A 27,134-nucleotide genomic window follows, 5' to 3' on the forward strand; every position below is an offset into this window, starting at 1 on the left:
AAAAATATCTTCTGAAAAATTTTCTAAGTATAAAAGAGAATTTTTCTAAGAAAAAAATACTAAATTTTTTTTTCTAAGTTAAAAAAAAATATTTTTTTATTTTTTTTAAGTCTTTGCAAAAATTATTTTTGGGAAAAAATCCTTACTTAAGATTTTTCTAAGTAAAATTTTCTAACTGAAAATTTCACGTAAGAGTATTTTTCTAAGTATAAAACTATTTTGAAAAAAATGTTTGAAAAACTTTAAAAGCATTAATTGATTCTAATTTTAATGCTTTGACAGAAAGTTAATTAAACATTTATTTCAATATTTTGGTTTCCAGGTCATGGAGAGGCACTAGGCCTTCTTGGTTATTGGAGCAACAACCACTTCCTTAGACAAAGGCTCATAAAGAATTTCAATGTTTAATTTTCTCGCTTAAAAGCTCTAAGTCTAATCAATAGTTTAATTTAAACAGGACTTAGGAACCCAATATAGGTTCCAACTTACTGGATTGATTAAAAATTTCTTAGGGACATATTTTTTAGAGATATTCCTAACTTGTCCCTGGTGATATCTATAATAGCAATTCAAATTTTTAAATTTTCTAAAATTAGATGAGCACGCATGGTTTTTCAAATTATCTATTTGAATTTTCAGATCTTTATTTTCTGATTTCAATTTCTCATTTTCTAATTTTGATTTGTCTAATTCTTCTAAGGGACAGGACTTAGCTAGAATTACTTTTAAATTTTTATTTTCATTTTCTAATTTGCAGCAATCTTTTGTTAAAAGTTTAACGAACTTAAACATTTTGTCGGGAGGAAGAGATCGTACCTGACTTACCTTGTCGATCTCGTTGTCCGTTTCTCCCCCTGAACTGCTGCTTTCTTCCAACGTGGCTCCCCCTTCATCGATGCTTTCGATGCTCATTTCGGAAGAGCTTGACTTGCAGTCGTCGTCTTGATGACTTGCCATTAGAGCAAGTCCGGAGAATGCCTCAACTTCCGACTCCGACGACGTATCGTCCCACGTCGCCTTTAGGGCCTTTCGCTTTTGGATGGGCTTCTTACCCTTCTCCTTGTCCTTGTTCTTCAGCTTGGGGCAATTGTCCTTGACGTACCCTTCTTCGTCGCAGTGGTAGCAGCGGATCACCATTTTCTTTTTCCCCTGCGGATGGTTAGTAGATCTAGATTTACAAAGTTTCTTGAATCTTCTTACCATCATTACCATTTCCTCATCGTCGAGAGAAGATTCTGACTCAGGTTCGTCTCTCGAAGCTTTGAGGGTGGCGTTGTTCTTGGGCTCCTTCGAACATGCACATCTTGATTCGTGCACTTCAAAAGTCGAGAAAAATTCTTCTAATAAAATTTTTTCTAAATCTTTTGAGATGTAAAAGGCATCTACTAGTGATGCCTATTTTGAATTTCTCGGAAACGAATTTAACGTGTACCTTAGCGAATCTCGGTTACTTACCTTTTCTCCGAGATTCGACAGTCCAGTGATGATCTCTTTGATTCTCGAGTGCAGATGTGCGACTGTCTCATCTTCCCCAAGTCGCAAGCTGGTGAGCTGATTGCGAAGCAGATCTCGTCTAGCGAGCTTGGCTTCGGAAGTTCCTTCGTGCAGCTCGAGGAACTTCTCCCAAAGTTCTTTCGCAGAGTTGTAGTTGCCGATTCGATTGACTTCTTGTGGCGGAAGAACGCTTAACAGATGGTATTCTGCTTTGTCGTTCGCCACGTAGTCAGCCTGCTCCTTTTTTGTCCATTGATGTATTTCCTTGTCCTCTGGAGCTACAAATCCAAGTTTCATTGTTAAAACTAATTCAAAATCTATTGTGAAAAATACCTGCATCAGTTTTTTCCAGGTAGCGAAATCCCCTTTGTATTTCGGCGGGTGGATGCTTGGTCCGACCATTATGTTTGCTTCGATTGGCGGTTAGTCCTCCTGAAGCGCTTCGGCTCTGATACCACTTGTAGGACCGTTGCGGCCGGCTAGAAGGGGGGTTGAATAGCCCTATAACACAAAAACAAAAACACCCTTCTCGACTTTTCAAACCAACACTTGAAGAATAATAAATTAAACAGATAAACCAGAAAAGAAAGAGGCATAAGATATTTTTACTTGGTTACAACCAAGGAGGTTGTTAATCCAAGGAATGTCGCACTAGTATCTCCTTCGGGCGGAGAAGCCTCTTACAGCAGTGAAACAAAGAAGCTAATCTAAAACTGAAGCATACAAGCGTTGGAAATGAATTGCTCTGAGTTGTTTTTGAGCTTCTGGACCAAGGCTATATTTATAGCCTTGGTCGAGGTGCCTGGAGGGTTCCGGGCGCCCTGGGGGGGATAAAACTTTATCCCCCAACGTTCAGATCGAGTCAAAGCTTGATCCTATGAAAAAGTCAACTCCGGGCGCCCCGGTACGTTCCGGGCGCCCCGGTACGTTCCGGGCGCCCGGACCCAAAAGTCAACTATGGTTGACCTTTTCAGTCCGGGTCTTCTGCTCCGGCTCTGGTCGCCTCGGTCCGGGTCTTCAAGTCCGGATCCGCTCGCTTGGGTGATCTCGGCCATCCGGAAAAGGGCTCACCCGAACCCAACTTCCGATCTTCTCGAGTGGGCCTCTGCTCCGGCTTCTCATCCCTCAGAATCACCGCGTGTTTCCTTCTCGTCCGCCGGTGTACTCATCCACAGTCTTCGTCCCTCGGACGCACCACGTGTCGTCCTTCTCGCTAGCTGCGTCTCTTGCTCCTCGAGCAGTCTTCCGCTCTGGCTTTCGTCCCTCGGAACTACCGCACGCTTCCTTCTCGTCCGCCGGTGCACTCTTCCGCAGTGCCTCGTCCCTCAGACGCACCGTGTGTCGTCCTTCTGCTAGCTGCGTTTTCCACTCGACTACCTGTGCTCCTAAGCTCCTGCACACTTAGACACAAGGTTAGAAACACACAGGACCTAACTTAACTTGTTGATCACACCAAAACAACCTTGGGGTTCCAATACTTACAACCTTTTCCAAGATCATACTTGGACTTTCCAATTGCCTGGCTCCTCACCAGGACTTTCCCTTTGCCAAGATCACACTTGGACTTTCCAATTGCCTGGCTCCTCACCGGAACTTTCCCTTTGCCAAGATCACACTTGGACTTTCCAATTGCCAGGCTCCTCATCACCAAGTCTGGTCAACATTGACCTACTTGGATTTTCACTCTTGCCAACCTTCTTGTTGGACTTACCTTTGCCTAATCTCTAATTAGGGCTTTCCCAGTCAAGTCTCCTATCAACCTTGACCTACTTGACTTTTCTCCTGCCTAATCTCTAGTTAGGACTTTCCCATTACCTAAACTCCAGTTAGGACTTCTCCATTGCCTAACCTCCAATTAAGACTTCTCCACTGCCTAACCTCCAGTTAGGACTTCACCATTGCCTGACATCCAGTTAGGACTTCACCATTGCATGCCTAACCCCTAGTTAGGACTTACCCAGTCAAGTCTCCTGTCATCCCTGACCTACTTGACTTGTCTTCTTCTCAACCTGGTCAACCCTTTGACCATCTCCACAACCGGACGATTGCCCTAGCAATCTCCATATATTGTCAAACATCAAAACTCAAATTCCGACTTAAGCTTGACTCAACTCAAGCTTAGTCAAACTTGACCTCGATAAATTGCCCCAACAGATAGATGGGTTATTAAATGTGTCAAGTGGTTAGGAGACGGACTTAAGTCTCTAACCTAGTGGGTCAGCACAATTGGGATGTGTTTCATGCATGAAAATATAACATTGGGGGGCATATTGCATAAAAATTAGTTTTTGATGTATAGATGTCATATAAACCCATGCTAGGGAAGTATTATGGCTTAATATGGGCAGATACATCAAGAGGAAGCCAAAACTAGGACTTTAGGTCAATGTTCAATTGAATTATTTAGCTAGTTTTGAATTTTGTGTCAATCTTAGGATCTGTGATAAATATATTTATATATATATTTTTTCCAAGTAGACATGGATAAAATAGACCTCTCCACAAAATTTAGGATTTTTTGGTGATCTGTGAAATTTTTGGCGCATTTCAGAAAGTAAGTAAAAAAGGTTGATTTTTGCCCAAAAAGAGTATCAGTCGACTGGTACATTTACCAGTCGACTGGTACATTTACCAGTCGACTGGTAACAATATTTTTTAGCACAGAATGTCTCTGTAAGCTCATTTTGATGAGGTCAGTCGACTGGTTCCGATACCAGTCGACTGGTAACAGTGTATTTCGAACACAGAAGGTTTTGTGAGTGGAAATCGAAGGGGTCAATCGACTGGTATCTAGTTCAGTCGACTGATACCAGCCTAAAAGTGTTTTTCAACGTTGTTCTTGACCGTGTCAACTCGTTTACATGTATGAGATCCATGGGGGATAAATACATGAGTTTAGGGTCAATTTGGATGACATGTTTTCAACAATTAGGATATTGTTGGAGCTCTTTTTTATGTATGAAAAAGGGGGAGAAGTTTAGGTTTAAGTGGGAAATCTATACACCTTTGTAAGAAATCCTAGCTCGAGGGGGAGCTTAGGTGAAGGGGGAGCGATTGTTTAGGCAAAGGGGGAGAAGTTTACCTTTGCGGGATATCCTAGCTCAAGGGGGAGCTTAGGTGAAGGGGGAGCCTAGGGATTTAGGTTCCATTATTTATGCATGAGTTAATTTGCATATTTATTTGCATATGTATTGCATTTATGTTTTCCTAACTTAAACAGATTGTCAAACATCAAAAAGGGGGAGATTGTTGGAGCAATCTAAGTGCCCTAGGTTTTGATGTTTGGGCAAAGGTTTAAGTTAGGTTTATTATTATATTTGATATGAATTGTGAGTGTGCAGGATATAGGTACAACAAGGAAAGTCCAAGTGTGATCTTGGCAAAGGAGGAAAGTCCAAGGATGAGTCTTGGCGGTGTAAGTCCAAGCATGTAGTCTTGGCAACGTAAGTCCAAGTGTGACTTGGCAATGGATGAAGTTCCTGAGGTGAGGAGCCTCTTGGCAAAGGAAGACCCGACAATATGGACAAGGCCGAAGGAAGTTCCAGAAGGCAAGACGTGAAGGATGGGAAGACATCCGAGGGACGCGAGGCTAATGGAGGAGGCTAGAAGGCTAGGTCTAGGTTGGTCGGGCGAGGACGAGTGCTGAGTGATTGTACTCAGGGCAAAATGCTATGTGTTTTTAGGATTTACTGTAGCAGTACTGTAACGACACTGTAGTTGTACTGTAGCAGTCGATTGGTTACTATAGCAGTCGACTGGTACACTGTAGCAGTCGACTAGTACACTTAGCAGTCGACTGGTAGTCGAACGTTGGGTAACGATCGGCTTCACTTAAAGGACCAGTCGACTGGTGCATACACCAGTCGACTGGTAGTGGGAAAACAGCTTAGTGTTTTCCTCTCGAGCTCTATTTAATAGAGCTCGGGGTGCTTGGGCATGATTGACGAAATAGACTTGGTTAAAGCCTATTAGAGTCTCCCAAGCCTTCGTGTAATCGGTGTGCTTGTATTCAAGTGTTTGAGGCGAGGTTTCTCCACCGACAAGGAGCTTGAGCTAGCCGGAGGTTTTCCGGGGAGTCATCCACCGACGGATCGGGATCGTCCATCTTACGGACAACTATGGAGTAGGAGCTTTATCTCCGAACCACGTTAAATAAACATATTAGGTTTGCTTTCTCTTGTTAGTATTTGTTTTTGTATTTCCGCTGTGCACTAACATTATAGGAAGCGATCGATTTGGGTGAGACGCTATTCACCCCCCTCTAACGGGCACATCGATCCCAACAGATCCTACTATATGGATCGAGAACCACTCACTATTTGGGGGCCTAAAAAGGTCCTACTATATGGATCCAGGACCACTCACTATGAGTGGCACATGTATGAGTACGAGGTCAATGATTGCGAGGCCTCTGCATTGTACAGACTAGAATTCAAACTTGTTGATCTAAAGAAAAACTCCAAAGCAAAGTTGACTGGTAACTCAGTACTCATGGATCTGCAGCAACAGATGGGAATACTAAAAGCAGTTAACATTGTGGATCAGAAAAAGAATTCCAAGAGCAAGACAAGAACAAATCAGAATGATATGACCGAAAACTTATATAAACCTCCACTGGCTGTCGATCAAAAGTAAAATATTCCAAACACCAAGCATACTCCCAACCAGACTGTTTCTCTGGATGAGAACCCTGCTTATACTATCGAAAGCTTAAATGATGGCTATGGAACATAAGGGACTACTAGCAACCTTTGAGCTACTAAATCAACCTTGTTTCTGTTATTGATTTGTTTTGCCTCAAGTGGCTACATATAGCCTGCTTGCTGCTTGATGCTTGATGCTTGATGCAACTAGATGTTGCATTTTTCTGACTCAGTTATTGGTGGAGGCCGCAATGTTGAGGCTGTTAAGATAAAGTCTGTTGTAGCAGAGCAGGTTGATTGTTTCTAGAAATTGGAGTATCGACATGCCATCTACTCTATTCCATGTAAATCTTATTGGCAATAGCTTCTGTTTATTCCTGATTTCTGAATGTATCTTATAGATTGAAGGACAACTGACTACTTAGCGCACTGGAAAGATAGATGCAAAGTCGCAGCAAGATTATATGGATCTGTGACTCCATCATGCGGTATGCTATGTTGATCGAACAGACAATGACTTGAATTGGCAGGTGATTCCTACTGTTTTCTACTTCATGTATCTAGTTTGAACTCTGAAACATTTGTTTTTGCTGTAGTCTGCAATACATCGCAAATATTTCTGCACCTGAGTTTTTTTTGGTGAGCATAATACTAACTTGTAAGTGATTTCATATGATCATAACTGTTTGATTATAACTAAGACTGTTTATTGCATTACTATCTAATGCATTTAATCAAGCATAGTTAGACTATCTTAGCTATGTAAATAACATATCTTAATTAAATTAGTTTGGTAGGATTTATTCATGGCTAACACATACTAAAATTTAGTTAATGATTATTAAACTACATAATAAACTTAAAATAATTTCTATATGATAATATCCACCCAATTTATACCCTCCACTTGTTAGGATCAACAACTCAACATGAGAATGGTTTTTGTTTTCTTCTTCTTATTATTTTTTAAAGGAAAAAAACAGAATAATATTTAGAAAAGCAAAAGTAAAAGCATCTGCTACTTTATTCTTAAACTTGACACCACCCACAAATTCTTGCCTTTTTTTTTTTAATTGATTCAGGTGTCTATTTTTTTACAAAAAAATTTAAATTAGAAAGCGTTCTGGAGGTCCATCTAAATAATAATTTTTTTTTAGATTTATTATCCCGTTTGAGGAAAATTTTTATAGTATCGGCTTAATTCGATGGCTACTCCGGAAGCTTCACATCCCTAGGCAAATTGACCTGTGATTTACCGTAACGAGAGGAGTATAAGAAGCGCAACCATCTTCAGCTATCATGCCCACTTCGGAAGCTGGATTCCTCACTTCTTCATCCTCGACCGTCCGATCCCAACAAGAGAGTTCGATGGACGGCAGGCAGATGATGATGGACGCACATATTTTTACATCGGAACCCCTAATCAAAGAGAAATTCGATGATTCGCCTCTCCCCGCCCCGGCTTAAAGAGGACGCGAGTGGCTCGCCGCCGGAGACGAAGCGCTAGTCGGAGAACGAAGGTCCTTGCCGATGGGGCGAGGGAAGTTCAAGGCGAAGCCTACGGGCCGAAGGAACTTCTCCACGCTCGAGGAGTTGGGTAAGATACGCTCTGGTTGCTCCCCTCCCCCATCTTTGACATGCATCCTTCCATTTGGGATTTGGATAGCTTCTTGATTTCTGTTTGGAACTTTTCATACCACTGCCCTATCACACTTCTTATGTCTCGTTCCCTTCGATCTTTCTTGTTCGAGTGCTTGGTGTTGTTATTCTTCTCCATCTTTTACATGTTGATAAGATAATGTTGACGTGGTATGCACAAAATAGTTGGTTTATTTATCTCGAATTTTTTTTGTAAGAACAACTATATATTGCTAGAAATAATACAAGATTTTCTGAGATGTATCTGCTTGTCAAATTATTGCAGAAGCGGGCCGATCAGCTCGTCCTCGCTCCTTTAAACAGGTTTTCTCTTTCTGTAAATTGATATAACTTCCATGTAGTAGAAGTTTATGGTCAATTGTCCTGTTGGTTATTCTCTTATGTAGTGCAATTCTTGTCACTTAAGTGCAGATTTCATTTTTTTTTTTTGTTTGTTGTTGGGGATAGATAGTTGAGCAAGTCTACCTAAATTTGAATTCATATTTACATACAGGATGCATATTATGTAATTATATTTTTCTCTGAAAATCATATTGCGCATCCAGTTGTATTGAGAAAATACCATTTCGTGTTCACTAGTTGGTGATATTTATTTTTGGTGGCTGGAAAAGTATATTGTTAGTCCAATTTTTTAGCGTCAAAAAACCTGGATGCTCTCCAATATGGCCTTCTCTGTGACTGTAGGAAGGATGTCAGCAGTGCAGTTAGTCCTTAATGAATAAATAGAGGTCTGTCTGTTTGTGTGAAATACTGAAACCAAATCTACTGACAAGAATGTTCCTTGAAAAGTTTAACCCATCTTGAATAATTTTTTTATATGCTACATGTAATTGCTTTTAGCTTTTCCTGTATAAGAGTAAGGAATTATGTACTTCTCCCAATTCTAACTAAGGTAATTATGGAGGGGGTCTGCAATATTTCTTTCATAGCGGAGCTCAAATTTTCAAGTAGAAGTATTAATTTTTCCTGTGCCTCGTACTATTAGCACTGTAATTTGCAAAAAAGAAAGAAAAATAGGCAAAAAGGTATTTGTCCATATATTTATGTTCTTCTAAATGTCACAGGAACAAATTGTGCAAAATAAACAAGAAGATTCTGATGAAAGTGGAGAAGAGTCTGGAGATATAGTTGAGGTGACAATCCAAGTCATTCATGCCCTTCTATTTTTTCCATTCGTGTATTGATTTCCCTTTGTGAATTTATCTTATTTTGATGTTATTTTGTATTTCTTGGCAGAGAAGGAAGGGCACAATTCCTTTCATTGAGATTGAAAATCCGAACTTGGTAAAGCCAAGAAGCTCAAAAGCTAAAGAAACTAATGTAAGTTGTAAGGCTTCTTTTTTACTTTATATTTTTTGCTGAATTTTTAACTAGAATCTAAAGGATATGGTGACATTTATTTGTTCACTAATTTTGATACAACAACAATCAAGCCTTATCCCACTAGGTGTGGTCAACTTGTTCACTAATTTTTGGTCGTGAATAACACAAAATTTGGTGCAATGATGTTGACTACGAGTCCTTTTTCTATCATGGTACTACACTTTTGCTTCTATTAAGCATCCATCTTTTGTAGGCATTCTAGTTACTTTCCATATTAAAATTTTGATCTTGTTATTATAGTTAAGGCTCTAGTGATATTGCCTTGTACATATTGGAGTTCGGATCTTCTGTCCCCAAATTTCTCTGTCCCCGTGTCCCCTTACCGATCGGACGGACTAGATTACATCTCAAGGATACATTGCACATCACGAGGATACTGCACACATCTTAAGGATGCCATGATGCCTTGGGATGTAATATGGTCCGTCAGATCGGCAAGGGACACGTGGATAGAAAAATTTGGGGGCAGAGGATCCGAACTGTACATATTGTATCATAGCATGTTTTTTTTGTGAAAGCGGAAACTTGTAGTTTATAGTTGTTCTAATTTTCACCATATTCAATACTTTGATAATGAAATTCTCAGTAGCAAAATAGCCTAACTAGTCTTCAGGAATAGATACTTAAATAAGGTAAAATCAAATACAATGGCAATAAATTTATTACATCATTAGTAACACTATTTTTGATATTTGATACATGCAGTCCAATCAATTGCATCCATTTAGACCTTAAAATGATGACAACACAATCAGTCACATGATCTAACTCTTAAGGAGGCAAAATGCACAGACTTTAAAGTTTAAATATAGTGTTGGAATTTTCTAAAATAAGAATCGGTTTCTAAGAGGTTTATAGAGAAGGAAGAAAAATAAGAAGAGAGCTTTTGTAGAATTTCAATCTCATATCTGAATTTTGGAGGTACATTAAAATATTTAAATATATATACTTGCATAAAGTTAGGTGTGGGGAAAATACCGAAAATTTAATATACCGTGTTTACCGTATTGAAATATACTGATTTTACTGTATACTGAAAAATTTCAGTATGGTATAATACCATATAGAATTTTTCGGTATTGGTATAAGATTTATATCAAAATTTTCGGTATATCATACAAATATCAAAATTTTATTATAAATTGTATGAAATTGATATCATACCGAAATTTCGGTATATCAAAAATTCGGTATACTGAAATTCTGGTAAGTATGAAATTTTTTTATACTGAATTTTTTATGGTAATGGTATATGAGTTGGTGGTTCGGTATACTACACTGAATCACACCTACATAAAATTATGCCTTGGTTAAAGATGGACTTATGAAGTCATTGTATCCCTTGTGAGCATATGGTACATGACAGGTCTAGTTCACATGCAATGCACATGTGTAGCATGGTGCATTGCATCTCACAGAAGCACAATCAATGGCATGTAGAAGCATGGACATTGCGCCCAATGGCAAGCCTATCAAACAAGGCTTATATGGTGCATATGAGGCATAATGTGACTCTTTTTTAGTGAACTTCACACTTTAAATCGTTGCTACTCGTGTTTAGGCGTATATTTAATATTTTCATATAGGATGCTATCCTTCCATCAACCACGGTTGCTTAATTTGCATGCCAATGGTCTAGTTTTGGCCCAAATGGTGCGACATAATGAACCAATGGATTTAGGTGAACTAGTGCTTCCAATTAGTGTGATATGGATCGTCAAAGTGATCCAATGGCCAAGATAACTATGGATGGATGCAGCCAAGACACACAACTAATCAAGGGATGAAGACTTTCTATATAAGATCTAGGAGTGGATTGGACCTAATTACTTCTAATTTAGGTAATTTTGTAGATTCTAGCAAACCTTTTCTTCATCTAAAGCATTAACCTTTTTTTCCTCCCTGCATATAAAGCTCTAGCCATTGACTTTGTGCAATCTGGTATTTTGATCCTGTTAACCTTGTTTTAAAATGGGAGGACCATGTGCTTTTCCTCAGTGGTGCAAGCCATAGAAGAATGGGCAATCTCATCATGTCTTGGAGGAAATTTAGCGAATCCTGATTACCAACTTTTCATGTATCTCCTATATATCCATATTAGATACCCAACACTTAGACATCAACGCTTCAAGTGAACACTTGAGATTTCTATTGATCACATATAAATCTTTTTACAGATAGTCATGTGAAACGCTCAGATCCATACCCAGGTCGGATACTCATAACTAAGTCCAAGATAGCGCTTAGATACTAATTAGTTATTTTGAATAAAATTTGAGTATCACTTGTGAGATTTTCCCTTTAGACAACTTCCATATATGTTTCTAGTTTAAATGATACGTTGTCTCTTTACATTTTGAAATTATTGTGCAGCTGGAAGAACCAATTGAACTATCAAGACGAGAGAGGTTTGCCAACCTAATTTCCCCTTTGCCATGTGTACACTAATTCCTTTGAATTAGTCTAAGTGATATCTCTGTGTTGCAAATTCACTTAAATGTTTCAGATATTGATTGCTTATCATTTTCTAATTTAGAAAATCATTCACTGATTAAAATAATAAATGGTTTCAGTGTTGTTTGACTGTAAATGAGATCTACTGTGCAACAGTGAATGCTTAATGAGAGCTAGATGTTTTATTAAATAGTTGCAGCGGTTGTAATTGATGTCTTTAAATAGATTTGAACTATTGACAATATCTGAAGGTACCGATAGGAGGCAATATGCATCTTATTCCATGTTATTGAGTTCATGGGTTCAAATATTCCGAACAGCAATATTTTCCTCCATCCAATCCTGAATGGGTACATCTTAGTGCAATACAGATTCCATGACATTACTGGAATTCAGATAAGACAATGCGGTTGAAGATTCTATTGCTCTAGACTTCTATTGGAGGTTGAAAGCTCATGAACTCTGCAATTATCCTGTCAACCTGTGCAAACCCATCCCTGGATTTTTTTATTATCTTTTTTAATGTAGCAAAATATAAAATCATTAGGTTCATTTGTTATGGAAAAAGGCAAGATATTTAACATCTTGACTAGCTGTGTCTTTAGGGACCAACACAACCATTTCATATGGCATATACTTGCACTTAACCCTCCTAAACTCTGCAACAGCAGTACTACCAGGTCCATGTTCAACCGGGACAGTTATGGCTTAAGCAGCTACGTGTTTTATCTATGTTAGAGGTATGGATTAATATTGTTGTTGGTCTAGTAGATTTAATATTACATTGATAATTCTACGTTTAGGGGATTCATGATAAGTCTATATATGTAATAGTTGTCTCATTCTAAATTCAATCTAATATTTATATTTTCTACAATAACAACAGCAATCCAGCCTTATCCCACTCAACTAATATTCCTTTTTCTACAAATTCTGCAATATGTAATCTCAATCCTCCATTCACTCCCCATACATTTACATCCAACCTTTTATCCTCTATGTAGAGGATTTCTATTCTCACTTGTTCCTTTCTTAGGGTCCATTTACTTTGGCTAGAAGACATGAAAAAGAGGGAAAGTGAGACAAAAGATGCACAAACTAATGGATCTCTATGTGTTATTTTGTAATTCTCTCCCTTGTACCTCCTTACTTCCCATCCAAGTAAAGGAATTCTTAGGCTTGCCTTTCTTTTGCTAGTGGTTCCAAAAAAGGAATCCTCAAGTTAACCTCAATTGACAAATAGGAGTGACATTGAAAGAACCAAACTATACATGGAGCATGAGTTACTCATGCCCCTTCTTTTTTCCTTTTCTATCCTTCTGCCCATGTAAACCTCACCTAAGAGTTGTTGTATGGTTATCTTTCATCTACTTTTGACACACCCATACACACTACATCGTTATCTACTCAAATAGCATAGGGCAAAAATCAAAAAGGTGCCCCAAATTAAGAGAAACATCATATAGCGCCCCTTTTTCAAAAAAAAAAAACAAATGGAAGTCAAATGGCACCTCTCCCATGATTTTATCCCAAAAATACCCATGGATTCAGCGTTGTTGTAGAAACTATCGAGTAGCTTGTACAACGTGTAGAAGCTAGCGGTAGCTAGTACACGTTGTAAAAGCTACATTTTAGCTTCTACACACATTTGAAATATAATGAGTATCATGGAGTCTACACGTTTGTTTTGCTCATTGAAATGTTGTTTTAACTAGGTTATCATTCAGAGAAGCAAAATCAAAATGATATAAAGTCATCATTGTAGAAGTTAGCAACTAGCTTCTACACATTGTAGAAGCTACATACTTGCTTCTACACGGTCGATCGTGAACAAATAATGTTCATTTGAAATGTTGTGAGTGTCATAGAGTCCCCATCATTTATTTTGCTTGTTGAAATGTTGTTTTAAGGGGAGCCTTGGCGCAACGATAAAGTTGTTGTTCTGTGACTAAAAGGTCACGAGTTCGAATATCGGAAACAATCTCTTGTAAAAAATAGGGTAAGGCTGCGTATAATGGATATTTTCCCGGGACCCTGCATAGTAGGAGCTTCGTGCACCGGGTTGCCCTTTTGTTGAAATGTTGTTTTAACCAGGTTATCACTCGGAAAAATAAAATTAAAATATACAAAGTCTGATGTAGAAGCTAGCAATTAGTTTCTACAATTGTAGAAGCTAGTTGTTAGTTGTAGAAGCTAGCAACTAGCTTCTACAGTTGTAGAAATTAATTGCTAGCTTCTACACGGCTGAATAATCAGATAATGTAAGAGTATTTTGGACAATTAATTGTCCATTTGACTTTAATCATAAACGGGGCACCCATTTGACGATTTTACAAATGATCGACGCCCTTTTGATTACTATTTGCTTTTACTTGGATTCTTCATCTACCTATCTACCTTTTGTACATGTCACATTTGACATTTGAATGAACACTTAATATTTCTATTGATCACATGTAAAAAAATTATAAATAATTGTGTTGGCCACTTGGATCTATACATGTATCAGATACTCGTGTAGTCAATGCCCAAGTCTAATTAGCATAGTATATAGTTGCTATTATGACAAATTGTCTAATAAGCTCATGGTAGTGCAAGAGGTGAAAATCACTTCTTTTCCACATGTGTGGTTGCATGATAAACAATATTGATTATTTATTTAGTTGCATTTATATACAATAGTAGGTTATTTATTTGGTTGCATTGATAGATGATAACAATTTATTTGGTTGCATTTCCTCAATTAACAATAGATAATAAATGAAAAAAATGAGCTATTTGCATCTCGAAATATAACACCATTATGTTGTAGTTAAAATAAATTGTATAAATTAGACGTGGTGGTCTGATATTGCCGTGGAGACAAATTGAATCAATCATATTTTTATTCTTGGCTTGTGATTGTATTGTCTGATTCACTCTTTTCTACAGAGAGGAGATAGAAAAACAAAGGGCTCATGAGCGATATATGAAGTTGCAAGAACAAGGAAAAACAGAACAATCTCGAAAGGATTTAGGTAAAAAATAGTAACTATTCCATCTTGATTCTCTTTATTTTGGACATTAAAGAGAAGTTTGCTTAAAGTGATGCCTGCATATTAAAATCTAAATTCTATTTTTACATTTTTCCTTATTCATTATTGCATTCAAGTCACAATAACATCCTGGCAGTGACAGTAAATAGCTAATGTTGGAGAATTTTGCTAATGTATGATCAAGGAAGAGATAATCTAGAAGAAACTTTGCTTGATTACTTATCTTGATTGTCTGATGGTTCATGGTTATATTATTTATTTAGACCTCATCTTGCAATGATATAAGTTCAATATATTCACTTTTAGGTTGAGAATATGATAGGCTTCTTGTTAACTATGAGTTGATGCTTCATCAAATATAACATCTCTTGAGATAACAAACAATTATTCTTGATTTCATCACTATATCCAATGAATATCTTCAGTTCATCTTTTTGTCAAATTATCTTTGTTTAGAGTTGAAATATGAAAGTAGACAATAACCTAATACCTTTAGCTAATCAAATGATTGTTTTCCTTTTTGTGCCCAACTCCATACACGGTTTATTTTCTTCACGCCCTGGTTGCTGTTTAGTTAAAGATGTAGATTGTTGTGTATAATGCTTCAATTAAAAAAAAAAAGGAAGATCTTTTCCCTTCATCATTCTTTATTCTCCTTCACAAATCTGTCCTTAAAAGTCTTATTTTGTAGCCACTTTGATCTTCTTGCAAGAGCTTTTAATTGAAGACGAGTAAAAAAAAATTTACTTTCAACTAAGAAACACCACCACATTATTATTATAAAATCATCAATAAATAGGATTAATCTCTTGTTGCCATGAGGCTTCTGGACTGTAAATAGAAGCATGTGTCAATTTAAGGGTTAAGTTAGCTCTCCATTGATCCTGTCCGAAAGCTGGTAAGATGACTAGCTCGATACTTTGCTCTCCATTGATCCTGTCCTAATGTTGACCAAACGAAGACCTCAAGCCGTCTTGCGTGTCACAAAGAGCATTAATTGTCGGGCCAGGGAAGGGGTCCCGGCGTTGGCTCTCCGACGCTCAAGTCAGTAATCAGTTTTAAGAGAGAAATAATGAAAAGACTATAACAATGAGTGTGTAAAAATATGTAGCATCGCATACCTTCACTTGTGGATGAGGGCCCCTTTTATAATATCACTGTTATGTTTATGCACGAATTACGAAGCACTTCCAAAAAAGGCAGATCATAAAGTGATTCTAACACCTTTCCTAAAATGAGCCCACAAATCTATGTGATTTGATAGGCTGGAAGCTTCGAAAGTGCAATTTGCTTACAGAATATCCTCTATCCTCTGTGGCATAGAAGGCCAAAAAAACGTACTAGTTTTGTTGGGCTATGGGACCCACAATTGACTACTTTGACCAATTGATTAAATTACTGTATAATTCAACTGACTGTGACTCTCAAACAGTGCCCGATCAATGTTTATGTGTGTAGTTGATGACTCGACTTTCACTCGGCTTCTTCATTTAAATTGTACACAACCAGGTGTCTAGTATATCTGATCGGACCATACGCCCGATCGGCCAGAGCACTCGGTCGGGATAATTGATACTTGATTTCATATTTCATCATACTTCATCGTTGATTACGAGATCAGTCTTTGAGGCCAAACCAATCGGAGGGCCCGATTGGGCGAATCCCTAGCCTAACACTTCGTCTGTGCATAGGACTGTGACTCACGGTCAAGTCGGCCTGGAGGTTCGGTCGAACCTTCTCCTGTTCCTGTGAAGTTGACCGCCTTTTGATTTTAATTTTGAGTTCCACATCAGCCGACCTCCTGAGCTTTAACCCCTTCCAAAAGGGCCCACCGCCTTAAACACCATATCATGGAGCTTTTATGGAAATGGAAGTCAAACCAACCTCCACAAAATTGAGTTGTGATTTGAATAATGAAAGCCCAATAACTACATATTTCACCTCATTGTTAATTTTTTTTTTTTTTTTTTGCATATGCAATCATGTTTAAGAATGAAACTTTCAATATATATTTCAATTAGTATAGTTTTTGATCAACATTCACCTTTTGCAGAACGTCTAGCTTTGGTACGCCGGCAAAGAGCTGAAGCAGCTAAAAAACGAGTAGAGGAGAAAGCTGGTATGTATTTCTTTCACCACCTAAGTATTTTGCTTCACTCCATTTTCTAGCTTTATCATGAGTCAGAAGATATGAGTTCCTCGGGTATTTTACGCTTAGATGTAGTAACAAAACATAGTAAAAGTAGGAATTTAGTGTACGTAACTTATAGAGCTTTTGCATTGTTGGGAGACGTTTAATCTCGTTACTCCCATCTCAAATAATGGAATAGTTCACATCCATTATAGCATGGAGACACTTTGCAATTTAAATGAAAAAAATTATAAGATTTTATTCATGAAACTATACCAAAATAATAGCAATGCAGTTCTTAATTATTAGAGAATGATTACCAAACTACAAGATTACTCATTGATTCGTGAAGCATTTTAACATTCTAAATGGACTGTTAGAAAGTGGTCCTATATATTGGTATGCACCTCCTCATACTGTAGTGACCATCTATCTTGAACCACATAGGTAAGGCTCCATTTGACCCAAGATGTTTTTCAATTGAATCCAACATTTTCTCTGGGATAGGATGAGATCAATTTCCATAGTCAACTTGGTTCAAAAATAAGGTCGTTCGCATTTGCTGTTAGTCTACAAAATCGATGACCAAAAGTCTGGTTGCAGAGAGGAAGAAGATTTGTGTTTGTATCTTATTCTTGACCTTTAGTATACCTCAATGAAGTGTTTTGTTGGGACACAACTAGGGCTGCAAACGAATCGAGCCGGCTCGCGAGCTTTTCGAGCCGGCTCGAAAAATATTTGATTCGTATTCGAATTTATCGAATTCGAGCCGAACTCGAACATGTTCGAACTTTTTTTCGAGCCGAACTCGAGCCCAAATGATATTGTTCGAACAGCTCGCGAGCCGCTCACGAGCCTTAATATTTATTAATATAAGTTAAATATATATTAAATAAATAAATTTCGAGCCTTTCGAACCTATTTTCGAGCAATAATTCGAATAGTTCGCGAACATGTTCGAATATTTCGAGCTGAACTCGAACCCGAGCCCTAATTCGAACCGAACTCGAATCAAATATTTTGAATTTTTCGAGCTTCGAATCGAGCTCGAACTCGAATATACCTATTTCGAGCCGAATTCGAGCCTTAAATTTTTCTGCATATTCGGCTCGATTCGGTTCGTTTGCACCCCTAGACACAACCGTAGGGGCCGCTCAACTTGAGCTTTTAGTTTTGATTAATGATTCAGACCTATGTCGATGCATTGTTATTCGTTTATTAAATTTAACAATAAAAAATAATAATAATAATCCTAGTTATCCTCAATAATTATTCCTAGATGACCGGCTCAGTTTCACAAAAAATTTTCATCGGCCGGCAAGGTAAATCGAAAAGTGCATATGACGATCAACCCAGAAGTCCAACATCTTTTAATTATATAGTCCAACATCTTTTAATTATATCCTCCATTTAAAGAAAAAATTTTACAAATATGTAAAAATTCTTACAAATATATTATAGTTAGAGATCAGACTATGAATGTTTGATTGACAATTTAAATATTCTATCACGATATCATAGTCTCAGGACTCATTAGATTCAACAAGGTGGCACGCAACTTGTCTAATATATGCATGAATGTTACTCGAGATGATGCATGTTTGCCGGTGCAAAGTGCGCAAGTGCCACATTGTTTTTTCATTGCTATTTTCTTGCGTATAGGAGAAGTTGTGGAAATAAACTTAAAGCTTAAATTTTTAAATAAAATTCATAATTTGCAAGCTGCAGAGAACTGATCTATTTCTTGCTCTTGCAGCTAGAGAATTGAAGAAGGCTGGCACCCAGACGTAGGGCTGAGCAAGCCCCATAACGAGTACTTGTAAGATAGTAGATTGTCAAAAACTATAAAAATAAAAATAAATAAATAATAATGAATAATAAATAATAAAAAAGTAGATGGTGAACTAACTGTTCATGTGTTATCTACTTAAATATACTTGCGCGAGTAATAATGCAGCATGACTATTCTGTTCGCCTTGTGCTAATAATTCAGCAATGTGATAGTATTTTGAAAAATAAAAAAAATAAAATACTAAATATTTTTGTTGATCGAAACAACCAATAAAGTAGCTATTACTAGCTTCCCAAAAACATGGAAATCAATGAATTCAATGGGATGACAAATGTTTGCTGCAGACCTTCCTGATCTCCCCCGTCTTCCCCTTCTTCACCCTGATGGAGCCCATCTTGTCCATGCCGCCGGCGAAGGCCTCGAAGAAACGCGCCTTGTCCCGGCCCAACTCCTGGACCACCGGCCGGGTTCGGCTGTCCGAGTACAGCGCCTGGTCCGTGGCGAGCAGGCCCATCCCGGCCTCCAGGTTGCCGTAGTACATGTGGTCGAAGTCGAAGGGCGTGCGCACGTCGAAGGGCGCCACGACGTCGCCGTTGCCGCCGGCGCGCGGGCACGACATGCGCAGTGCCTTTAGGAGCCGCGGGTCGAGCGAAGGGTCGCCGCCGGTGGCGCTGCCGCGGAAGTCGTAGAGGCGACCCACGAACTGGTCGCAGTGGGAGAAGCCGATGGTGTGGGCGCCCGACAAGGCCACCAGGTCGACGGCGCTCAGGCCCTTGCCGGCGAAGAGGCGGAGGAGGTCGTCGACGGTGGAGTTGGCCCGCGACAGGTTCGGGCTCACCTTCGCTGCCAAGGACACGCGGCTGTCCTTGCGCCCCTTTTTCACCGCGTAATTTGGCCCTCCCGCCTAATTAATTAAATAAATTTATTTATTTATTTATTAATAAATCAAATTTTAAATTATAAGAAACATCCAAATAAAATGCATGTGCGAGACAGACAGAAAATGGTAAGGAAAAAAATAATTAAATAAATTAAGTTTTTCTTTCCTAAGAGAAAAAAAAACAATTATAAGACATTTAAAAAAACTTTAAAAATAGCAGAAGTAAAAAATGTACCAAGTGAACGAAGTCCCTAGCGGCGACGGCGAGGATGTCAGCGCAGGTGACGACGCCGGGGCACTGCCTCTCCACCGCAGCCTTCGCCATCTCGATCGTCTCGAACGCCTCCTCCGGCAGGCTCCTGTTCTCCTCCACGTCCCTCTCCACCGCCGGGGCCGCCATCGCTCTCCCGCCGCCGGCGCTCGGCGCGATCAGCACCGACGCGTCGCACCCCTGCAGACAGGAAGTAAACGCGCACATTAGCAAGAGAAGCTGTGTCCGCATAAAAATGCGCCCCTCCGTGGCGGCTTGTAGAGAGAGTTACTTCGACGAAGCAGTCGTGGAAGAAGAGGCGGATGACGGCGGCGCCGGTGGCTGGGCGTTCGCGGAAGCGCTGGGCGGTGACGGAGGCGACAATCCGGTCGAGCTGCGGGCAGTTATGGGCGTAGAAGTCGAGCGAGAGCTGGTGGCGGATCGGCGCCGCCCTCCTCTTGCCCTTCCCCTTCGCAGCATTACGAACGCCGCCGGTGACATTACTCCCGGCCTCACTCCCTTCGGCGAATCCACAAGTACTGCAAGCGACGAGGCACGACAGGACTAAAAACGAGTAAAAATGGCTTCTTCTTCCGTCTCTACCCAATCTCCCTCGGCTTCCTTCCATGGCACAGCCCAAGCAACGGCCGGCGGAAGAAACAAAAATTGCAACGCAGCTAGCGCTGCAGCGTGGGATAGTCGATTACTAAAAAGAAAGGAAGAGGCGAGGAGAAGAGAAGGCACCCGTGAACACTGAAAACTGAGAAGAGAAGGCGACAAGATGGTTTTGTTGTTTATTGTGGCAATTTGGTTCTTGTGCGTGGTGAAAAGGCCGAAGCTTTTGATTAAACATCAACAATGCCTTCTTCGTCTTTGATTTTTTTGCTTGTTCTTTTATAATGTTTTTATTTGTTTGTTGCTTTTAGTCGTTTTAATCTTTCGAACATGAAGAGCTCAAGTAGCAAAAATAGGAAGCATTTCAGGAACATTTCTTTTTTCTGTTTTCCCTTTTGAATCAAAAGTGGATGGCTATTTAATGATTAAAAACGCTTTTCCAGTTCACAATCTGAAATAGAAAGAGGCAATATAAAAAATTTTGATACACCCTATTAATATATCCCGTAGGCCAGTTGAAGGCATAGGTCTTATAATATATCCCGCAGGCCCGGTTGAAGGCATAGGCCATAGGCCGGTTGAAGGCATAGGTCTTATAATATATCCCGCAGGCCCGGTTGAAGGCATAAGCCAATAAGGCCTATGCCTAGGGCCTCAATATAATTGGGGTCCATTAATATTAGATTTTTTTAAAATATATTTAATAATTAAAATTTAATTTTAATTAAAAGTGGATGTTTCATTTCAAGGCCGCTTCGGCACTTCAATTTCCGTGCAGGCGTGCACAGTGATATTTAATGTACCGCCGCCGCTTCTATTTTTTGTTGTGCACATTGCACAAGAATACTACCGCTTCAATTTCCATGCAGCATGCATAGCACTGATTGGAAAAATCTTAGTGCCAAGCTTAAAAGTCATGAAACAAGCAGTGAACATATTATAAATATGAATATTTGGTTTGATATTGAAATGAGATTGCTTAAAAATAAAACCATTGATCAAAATTTACAAGAAAAAATAAATAAGGAAAAAGAACATTGGAAGAATGTATTAATAAGAATTATTGCTATAGTTAAAAATCTTGCAAAAAATAATTTGGCATTCCGTGGCACAAATGAGAAAATTTATCAAGATAACAATGGAAATTTTTTAGGTTTAATTGAAATGATAGCAGAATTTGATCCTATAATACATGAACACCTTAAACGTATTCAAAATGGTAAAATTCATAATCATTATCTTGGTCATAATATACAAAATGAGTTAATAAATATATTAGGAAAAGAAGTAAATAATATTATAATTAAAAAAATAAAAGAAGCAAAATACTTTTCAGCTATACTTGATTGTACTCCTGATGTAAGTTATCAAGAATAAATATCTCTTATATTAAGATGTGTAGATATTTCAACAAGTCCAATCAAAATAGAAGAATATTTTATAGAATTTTTAAAAGTAAATGATACATCAGGAAAAGGTCTTTTTGATACGCTTATTAATATAATAAAGAAAATTGAACTGGATGTAAATAATATAAGAGGACAAGGATATGATAATGGAGCTAATATGAAAGGTAAACAACAAGGTGTACAAAAGAGATTGTTAGATATAAATTCTAGGGCTTTTTATACACCATGTGGTTGTCATAGTCTTAATTTAGTACTCTGTGATATGGCTAATTCTTGTCCTAGTGCTATAACATTTTTTGGTGTGATACAACGTATTTACTCATTATTTTCTTCTTCTACAAAAAGATGGAAAATTTTACAAGACCATGTTTCTAATTTAACTCTTAAATCATTATCACAAACACGTTGGGAAAGTCATCTTGAAAGCGTTAAAGCAATAAAATATCAAGCTCCATAGATAAAAGAAGCTTTATATAAACTTGCAGAAACTAGTGATGATCCTAAAACAAAAAGTGAAGCAAATTCTTTACCAACATATGAGTTTGAAAATTTTGAATTTCTATTAGGTATGGTTATTTGGTATGATATATTATTTGCAGTTAAAACTGTTAGTAAATTTTTACAATATAAAGATATGAACATTGCTATTGCATTAGATCAGTTAAAAGGTCTTTTTCTTTTTTTTTAATGATTATAGAAAAAATGGATTTATATCTGCTATGATTTCTGCTAAAGAGATTGCAAATGAAATGAATATAGAACCAAAATTTCGTGAAAAATGTGTAATTAGAAGAAATAAATGATTTGATGAGAATAAAATTAATGAAGTGAAGCATTCACCTGAAGAATCTTTTAAAATTAATTACTTTAATTATATTATTGACCATGTCATTTCTTCACTTCAAAGTAGATTTGAACAATTTAAAATATATGAAGATAATTTTAATTTTTTATATGATGTAGAAAAGTTAAAATTGTTTGATGATGAGTTTTTAAAAATAAAGTGTTTAAATCTTGAAAACTTTTTAAAACATGACATGTTATCTGATATTGATGGTTTAGATTTATTTTTAGAATTAAAAGTTTAAAGAGAAATAATAAATCCAGAATTAAAAACCGCACTTAGGTATTGAACCTTATAAAAAAATTAAATTCTTTTCCAAATGCATGGATAACTTATAGAATATTATTAACTATACATGTTAGTGTAGATTCAGCAGAAAGAAGTTTTTTAAAATTAAAATTAATAAAGTTTTATTTACGTTTAACAATGTCTCAAGAAAGATTAAATAATCTAGCAATTTTATCAATTGAAAAAAAAAATTATTAAAACTCGAATATAAAGATTTAATTACTAATTTTGCATCTCAAAAAGTTAGAAAACTAAGTTTTACATAAACAATTATTTTAAATTAATAGTTTATTTAAAAAAAAAAAAATTAAACCCACCATTGTCGGTCCCAAGTCCGAATGGAAAAGGGTGAGGGAAATTTAAAAAAAAAAATATTAAAGACCTAAATATTTTTTTTTGGCCTAGGGCCTCATAGAACCTTGAAACGACCCTGATATCCCGCTGAAAATTTCGGTATATTAAAAGTTACATTTATTATTTTTTTTATATACCAAGATATTGAATAATTTTTTTATAAATTATTTAATGATGACGCTAGATTTTGAAAATCAACCATAGTTTTTGATTTAGGAGAAATATATATATATATATTTTTTATAATTTTATAATATTAAAATACCGAATAATTTTAGTATAAATAATATAAAATTTAACATACTGAAAATTTAATACACCTAAATTTTGATACATTGTCCGTTATAATTTAAAATTAAGCTATACCACTAGCTAATCTATCCTTGCGTGGCGAGAGCCACATGGCTAAGCCCAGTACTTTATCATGTAAAACCGTCCGATCCGAGATGAAGTTCAGGTAAGATAGAATCAGATCTTTCGATTTCAATTTAAGTTAATTCGCCACACATTCAACCCAAGTCTGATCAATCGGACTAATATACTAAGGGGGCGTTTGGTTTAGGGTAATAGGAGTGGAGAATGGAAATGGAAATGGGAATCATTGATTACCATTGTTGATGTTTGGATTATAGGAATAAGAATTCAAATAAGGGAATGAATCCTTGAAATTGGGTAATAACTCATTCCCATGTACCTCCCCTTTAATGAGTCATTACCCTATTTTCATCAATCAAAATATTCCTTTATTCGAAAAATACCCTTGACTTAAAACTAAAATTTTTTCCATTAATATCAAATATCAAAATATATTTATTTATTTTTTCTTTCATATCACTTCTCTCTTTGTTCTCTCTCATCATTTTATCACACACTCTCTCTCCTTAATCTCTCCTATCACACTCTCTTTCTCCTTTTTTTTCTCATTATACTTTCTCTCATCATACTTTCTCTCTCCTCAATCTCTTCCATCGCACTCTCTTCCTTTTTTTTCCTCATTACACTTTCTCTCTCATCACACTTGCTCTCTCCTCAATCTCTCCCATCACACTCTCTTTTCTCTTTTTTCTCATCACACTTTCTCTCTCATCATACTTTCTCTCTCCTCAATCACTCCCATCATACTCACTGTTCTCTTTTTTTCTCATCACACTTTTTCTCGCACCATATTTTCTCTCTCACCATACTTTCTCTCTCCTCAATCTCTCCCATCATACTCACTGTTCTCTTTTTTTCTCATCATACTTTCTCTCTCACCATACTTTCTCTCTCCTCAATCTCTCTCATCACACCCTCTCTCCTCATTTTTCTCATTATATTTTCTCTCTCTTCATCCTCTCCCATCATACTTTCTCTCACATCATATTTTCTCTCTCATCTTCTCTCATCATGCTCTCTCCAATCACACTCTCTTTTCTCATTTTCTCTCATTACACTTTCTCTCTCTTCATTTTTTCTCATCACACTTTCTCTCTCATCATATTTTCTCTCTCATCATACTTTCTCTCTCATCATTCTCTTTCATCATATTTTACTCTCACATTCATTTTCTCTCACATCTAATTTTTTCTCTTATTTTCCTTTAAGGGTAAAAAAGGAAATTTTGATTTATTCCGATAGAAGATATGCAACTAACCAAACATTGCTTTTAAAAGTGACATCCATGCTCATACCCATTCTCATTCCACAATACAATGATTCTCATTCCGATTCTTATTCCTAGGAAAGAACCAAACGCCCCCTAAATTTAGAAGTCGGACAACAATTATGAAAAAAGTGCATGCATGCCACGTAAAGATGTGAACAATTAATGATGCCACTTAGGGAAGAATGCACATCTATTACAAAGGTGCGTCCTTTGAGAATCATGCTCATCCTCTCGCTTCCTATGTAAGGTAATGGTGATATCGACAAGAGGTATGATGATTAATACATGAGTCATTGTATAACGACCCTTGTTTTCTTCACTACTTTCTCTCCAACTCTTTCCCTCTCTACAAATCTGACTTGTGTGAGGGGTTCACGCCAAGGTGCATTGATGTGGCGATAAAGAGAACCCGTTCGACACAGGACAAATATCGAGATAGAAGTTAAAGTTAAGATGATTAATATCAGAGTGTCAAAAGGTTTGCCTACAGTATCTGAGAGGAGATCGACTACAACGGTCGGTTTGGTCGATCAGTGTCAGAGCAGGCCAACCGTCCAGCTCGGGCTAATACGGTAAGACAGCCAGATGCTCAGTGCAGAGCGACAGGACATTGAAGAGATCAAAGAGCTTGTCTGAGCAGGATGGACACGCTATTACGCCCAGTCATTGCAAGGAAGAACAGCTGAACTCGACGGAGCGGAGGAGTCCTGGCCGGGCGGCTACCCCATTCGGCCAAGCAACGGGACTATTGTTATCTCTCTAAGGCCAACAGAGCGGAGGAGTCCCGACCGAGCGGCTACCCCACTCGGCCAAGTAGCAGGACCATTGCTATATCTCTCGATATCCTTTTGGGAGATAGTACCGCTGACACGAGACATGGCCAACAAGCAGATCGTACGGTGGAAGCTTCTACTATCTTGTCAGGGATATGCATGCCCTGTTAAGGTATGATGTCAGAGGTACTTTCCCGACATGTCCTTTCATATGACACATTGGAAAACATGCCCATGCCTCGAGGAGTGTGCATATCGCCCACCAGGGATGTATATAAAGGTGGGTCCAAGCACCGGCAGAGGTACGCATTATTACTATTTACGCTTGCGTTAGTGTTGCTTCGCTTTCCTCTATAGTTCCAATTACTAACTTAGCATCGGAGGGTCAATGCCGGGGACCCCTTCCCTATCTCGGCACCGACATTACTTGTTTTGCAGAGCAGAGCGCATTCTATAGCCAGTCTGCACAGCAGGCACTCCCCAGCTTTCCACCCTCCCATTTTCGGACAGGATCATTTTGGTGTCGTCTATGGAAACATAGCATGCATTCGAAATGAGAAGATGAAAGATGCTGGACAACTCACCACAGTGACACTGACAAAGGAGGAGCTCGATATGCTTATACAAGCCCGAGCGGTAAGGATAGTGGAGCAACAACAACTACAAGCGTTGGCCGAGCACCAAGCGCATGAGCCCGCGACATCAGTGGCAGGGCATCAAGCAGGATATGGAGACCGAGCGGAGCATGTATTCGTTCGGGGAATGAACAAGAAGCCGACCGACACATATGGGGAGTCACCCAATGCACCGATCGCTTTTCATCGAGCATTGTTCCATACTCCATCAGAGGAACGGGGCCGAGTGAACAAGGATCGGGGGGATTTCCTCGGATGACGCACCCGTTCGAGACACGCGAAAAAGAAAGGCAGCAAGGGAAGATGATTCATCCAAGAGGATCAATCAACAATTCTCGCAGGGGATTCTGGACGACCCTCTGTCGAGGCACTACACCCCGCCGGTGAACAGGAAATACAACGGAACTACTGATCCGAACAATCACATGACCAAGTTTGACAACACGGTCACACTTCATCAGTACACTAACAAGGTTAAGTGTCAGGTCTTTCTCACCACTCTCTCCGGATCAGCACAACATTGGTTCAAGAGATTGCCGAAAGGATCAATCCACAGCTTCAAGGACTTCCGAGCGGCGTTTCTACACCACTTCGCCAGTAGTCACCGCCACCAGAAGATAAGCGTCAATTTATTCTCCTTGAAGTAAGGGCCCAGAGAGGCACTGAGGGCCTATATCCAGCGCTTAAATCGGTGGCCATGGATATTCCTTCGATCTTTGCAGAGTATTGGTGAACGCCTTCGCCCAAGGCCTCACCAAAGGGGAGTTCTTTCGGTCACTCATCTGGAAGCTGCCGAGGGACTTCGACCTTCTGCTCAGGAGAGCCACGGAATACATAAACGTGGAGGAAC

General features: G+C 38.3%; 2 protein-coding genes across 3 annotated transcripts; one reads left to right on the plus strand and one right to left on the minus strand.

The window, feature by feature from the left end:
- The first annotated feature begins 7,450 nt into the window (after positions 1-7,450).
- On the plus strand, positions 7,451-19,302 carry LOC122006101 (28 kDa heat- and acid-stable phosphoprotein-like). 2 transcript variants are annotated; one of them, XM_042561453.1, is made up of 8 exons: positions 7,451-7,734; positions 8,062-8,099; positions 8,861-8,929; positions 9,033-9,116; positions 11,553-11,587; positions 14,565-14,650; positions 16,722-16,787; positions 18,936-19,302. In XM_042561453.1, exons 1-8 carry the CDS (start codon positions 7,668-7,670, stop codon positions 19,223-19,225), a joined length of 735 nt encoding a protein of 244 aa, XP_042417387.1. In that variant the 5' UTR covers positions 7,451-7,667; the 3' UTR covers positions 19,226-19,302. The 2 variants fall into 2 exon arrangements, with proteins under 2 accessions (XP_042417387.1, XP_042417388.1); XM_042561454.1 differs by lacking the exon at positions 18,936-19,302 and adding an exon at positions 18,556-18,784 and having other exon boundaries at positions 7,481-7,734.
- Positions 19,303-19,667: 365 nt separating this feature from the next.
- LOC122004475 (peroxidase 19-like) lies at positions 19,668-20,605 on the minus strand. The gene is made up of 2 exons (XM_042559356.1): positions 19,984-20,605; positions 19,668-19,922 (listed from the first exon to the last, which is right to left on the minus strand). The coding sequence occupies exons 1-2, from the start codon at positions 20,347-20,349 to the stop codon at positions 19,668-19,670; spliced, it is 621 nt and encodes a 206-aa protein (XP_042415290.1). The 5' UTR covers positions 20,350-20,605.
- Between the last annotated feature and the right edge of the window lie 6,529 nt (positions 20,606-27,134).

Source organism: Zingiber officinale, chromosome 7B (genome assembly GCF_018446385.1).
Source record: "Zingiber officinale cultivar Zhangliang chromosome 7B, Zo_v1.1, whole genome shotgun sequence".
NCBI lineage: Eukaryota > Viridiplantae > Streptophyta > Magnoliopsida > Zingiberales > Zingiberaceae > Zingiber > Zingiber officinale.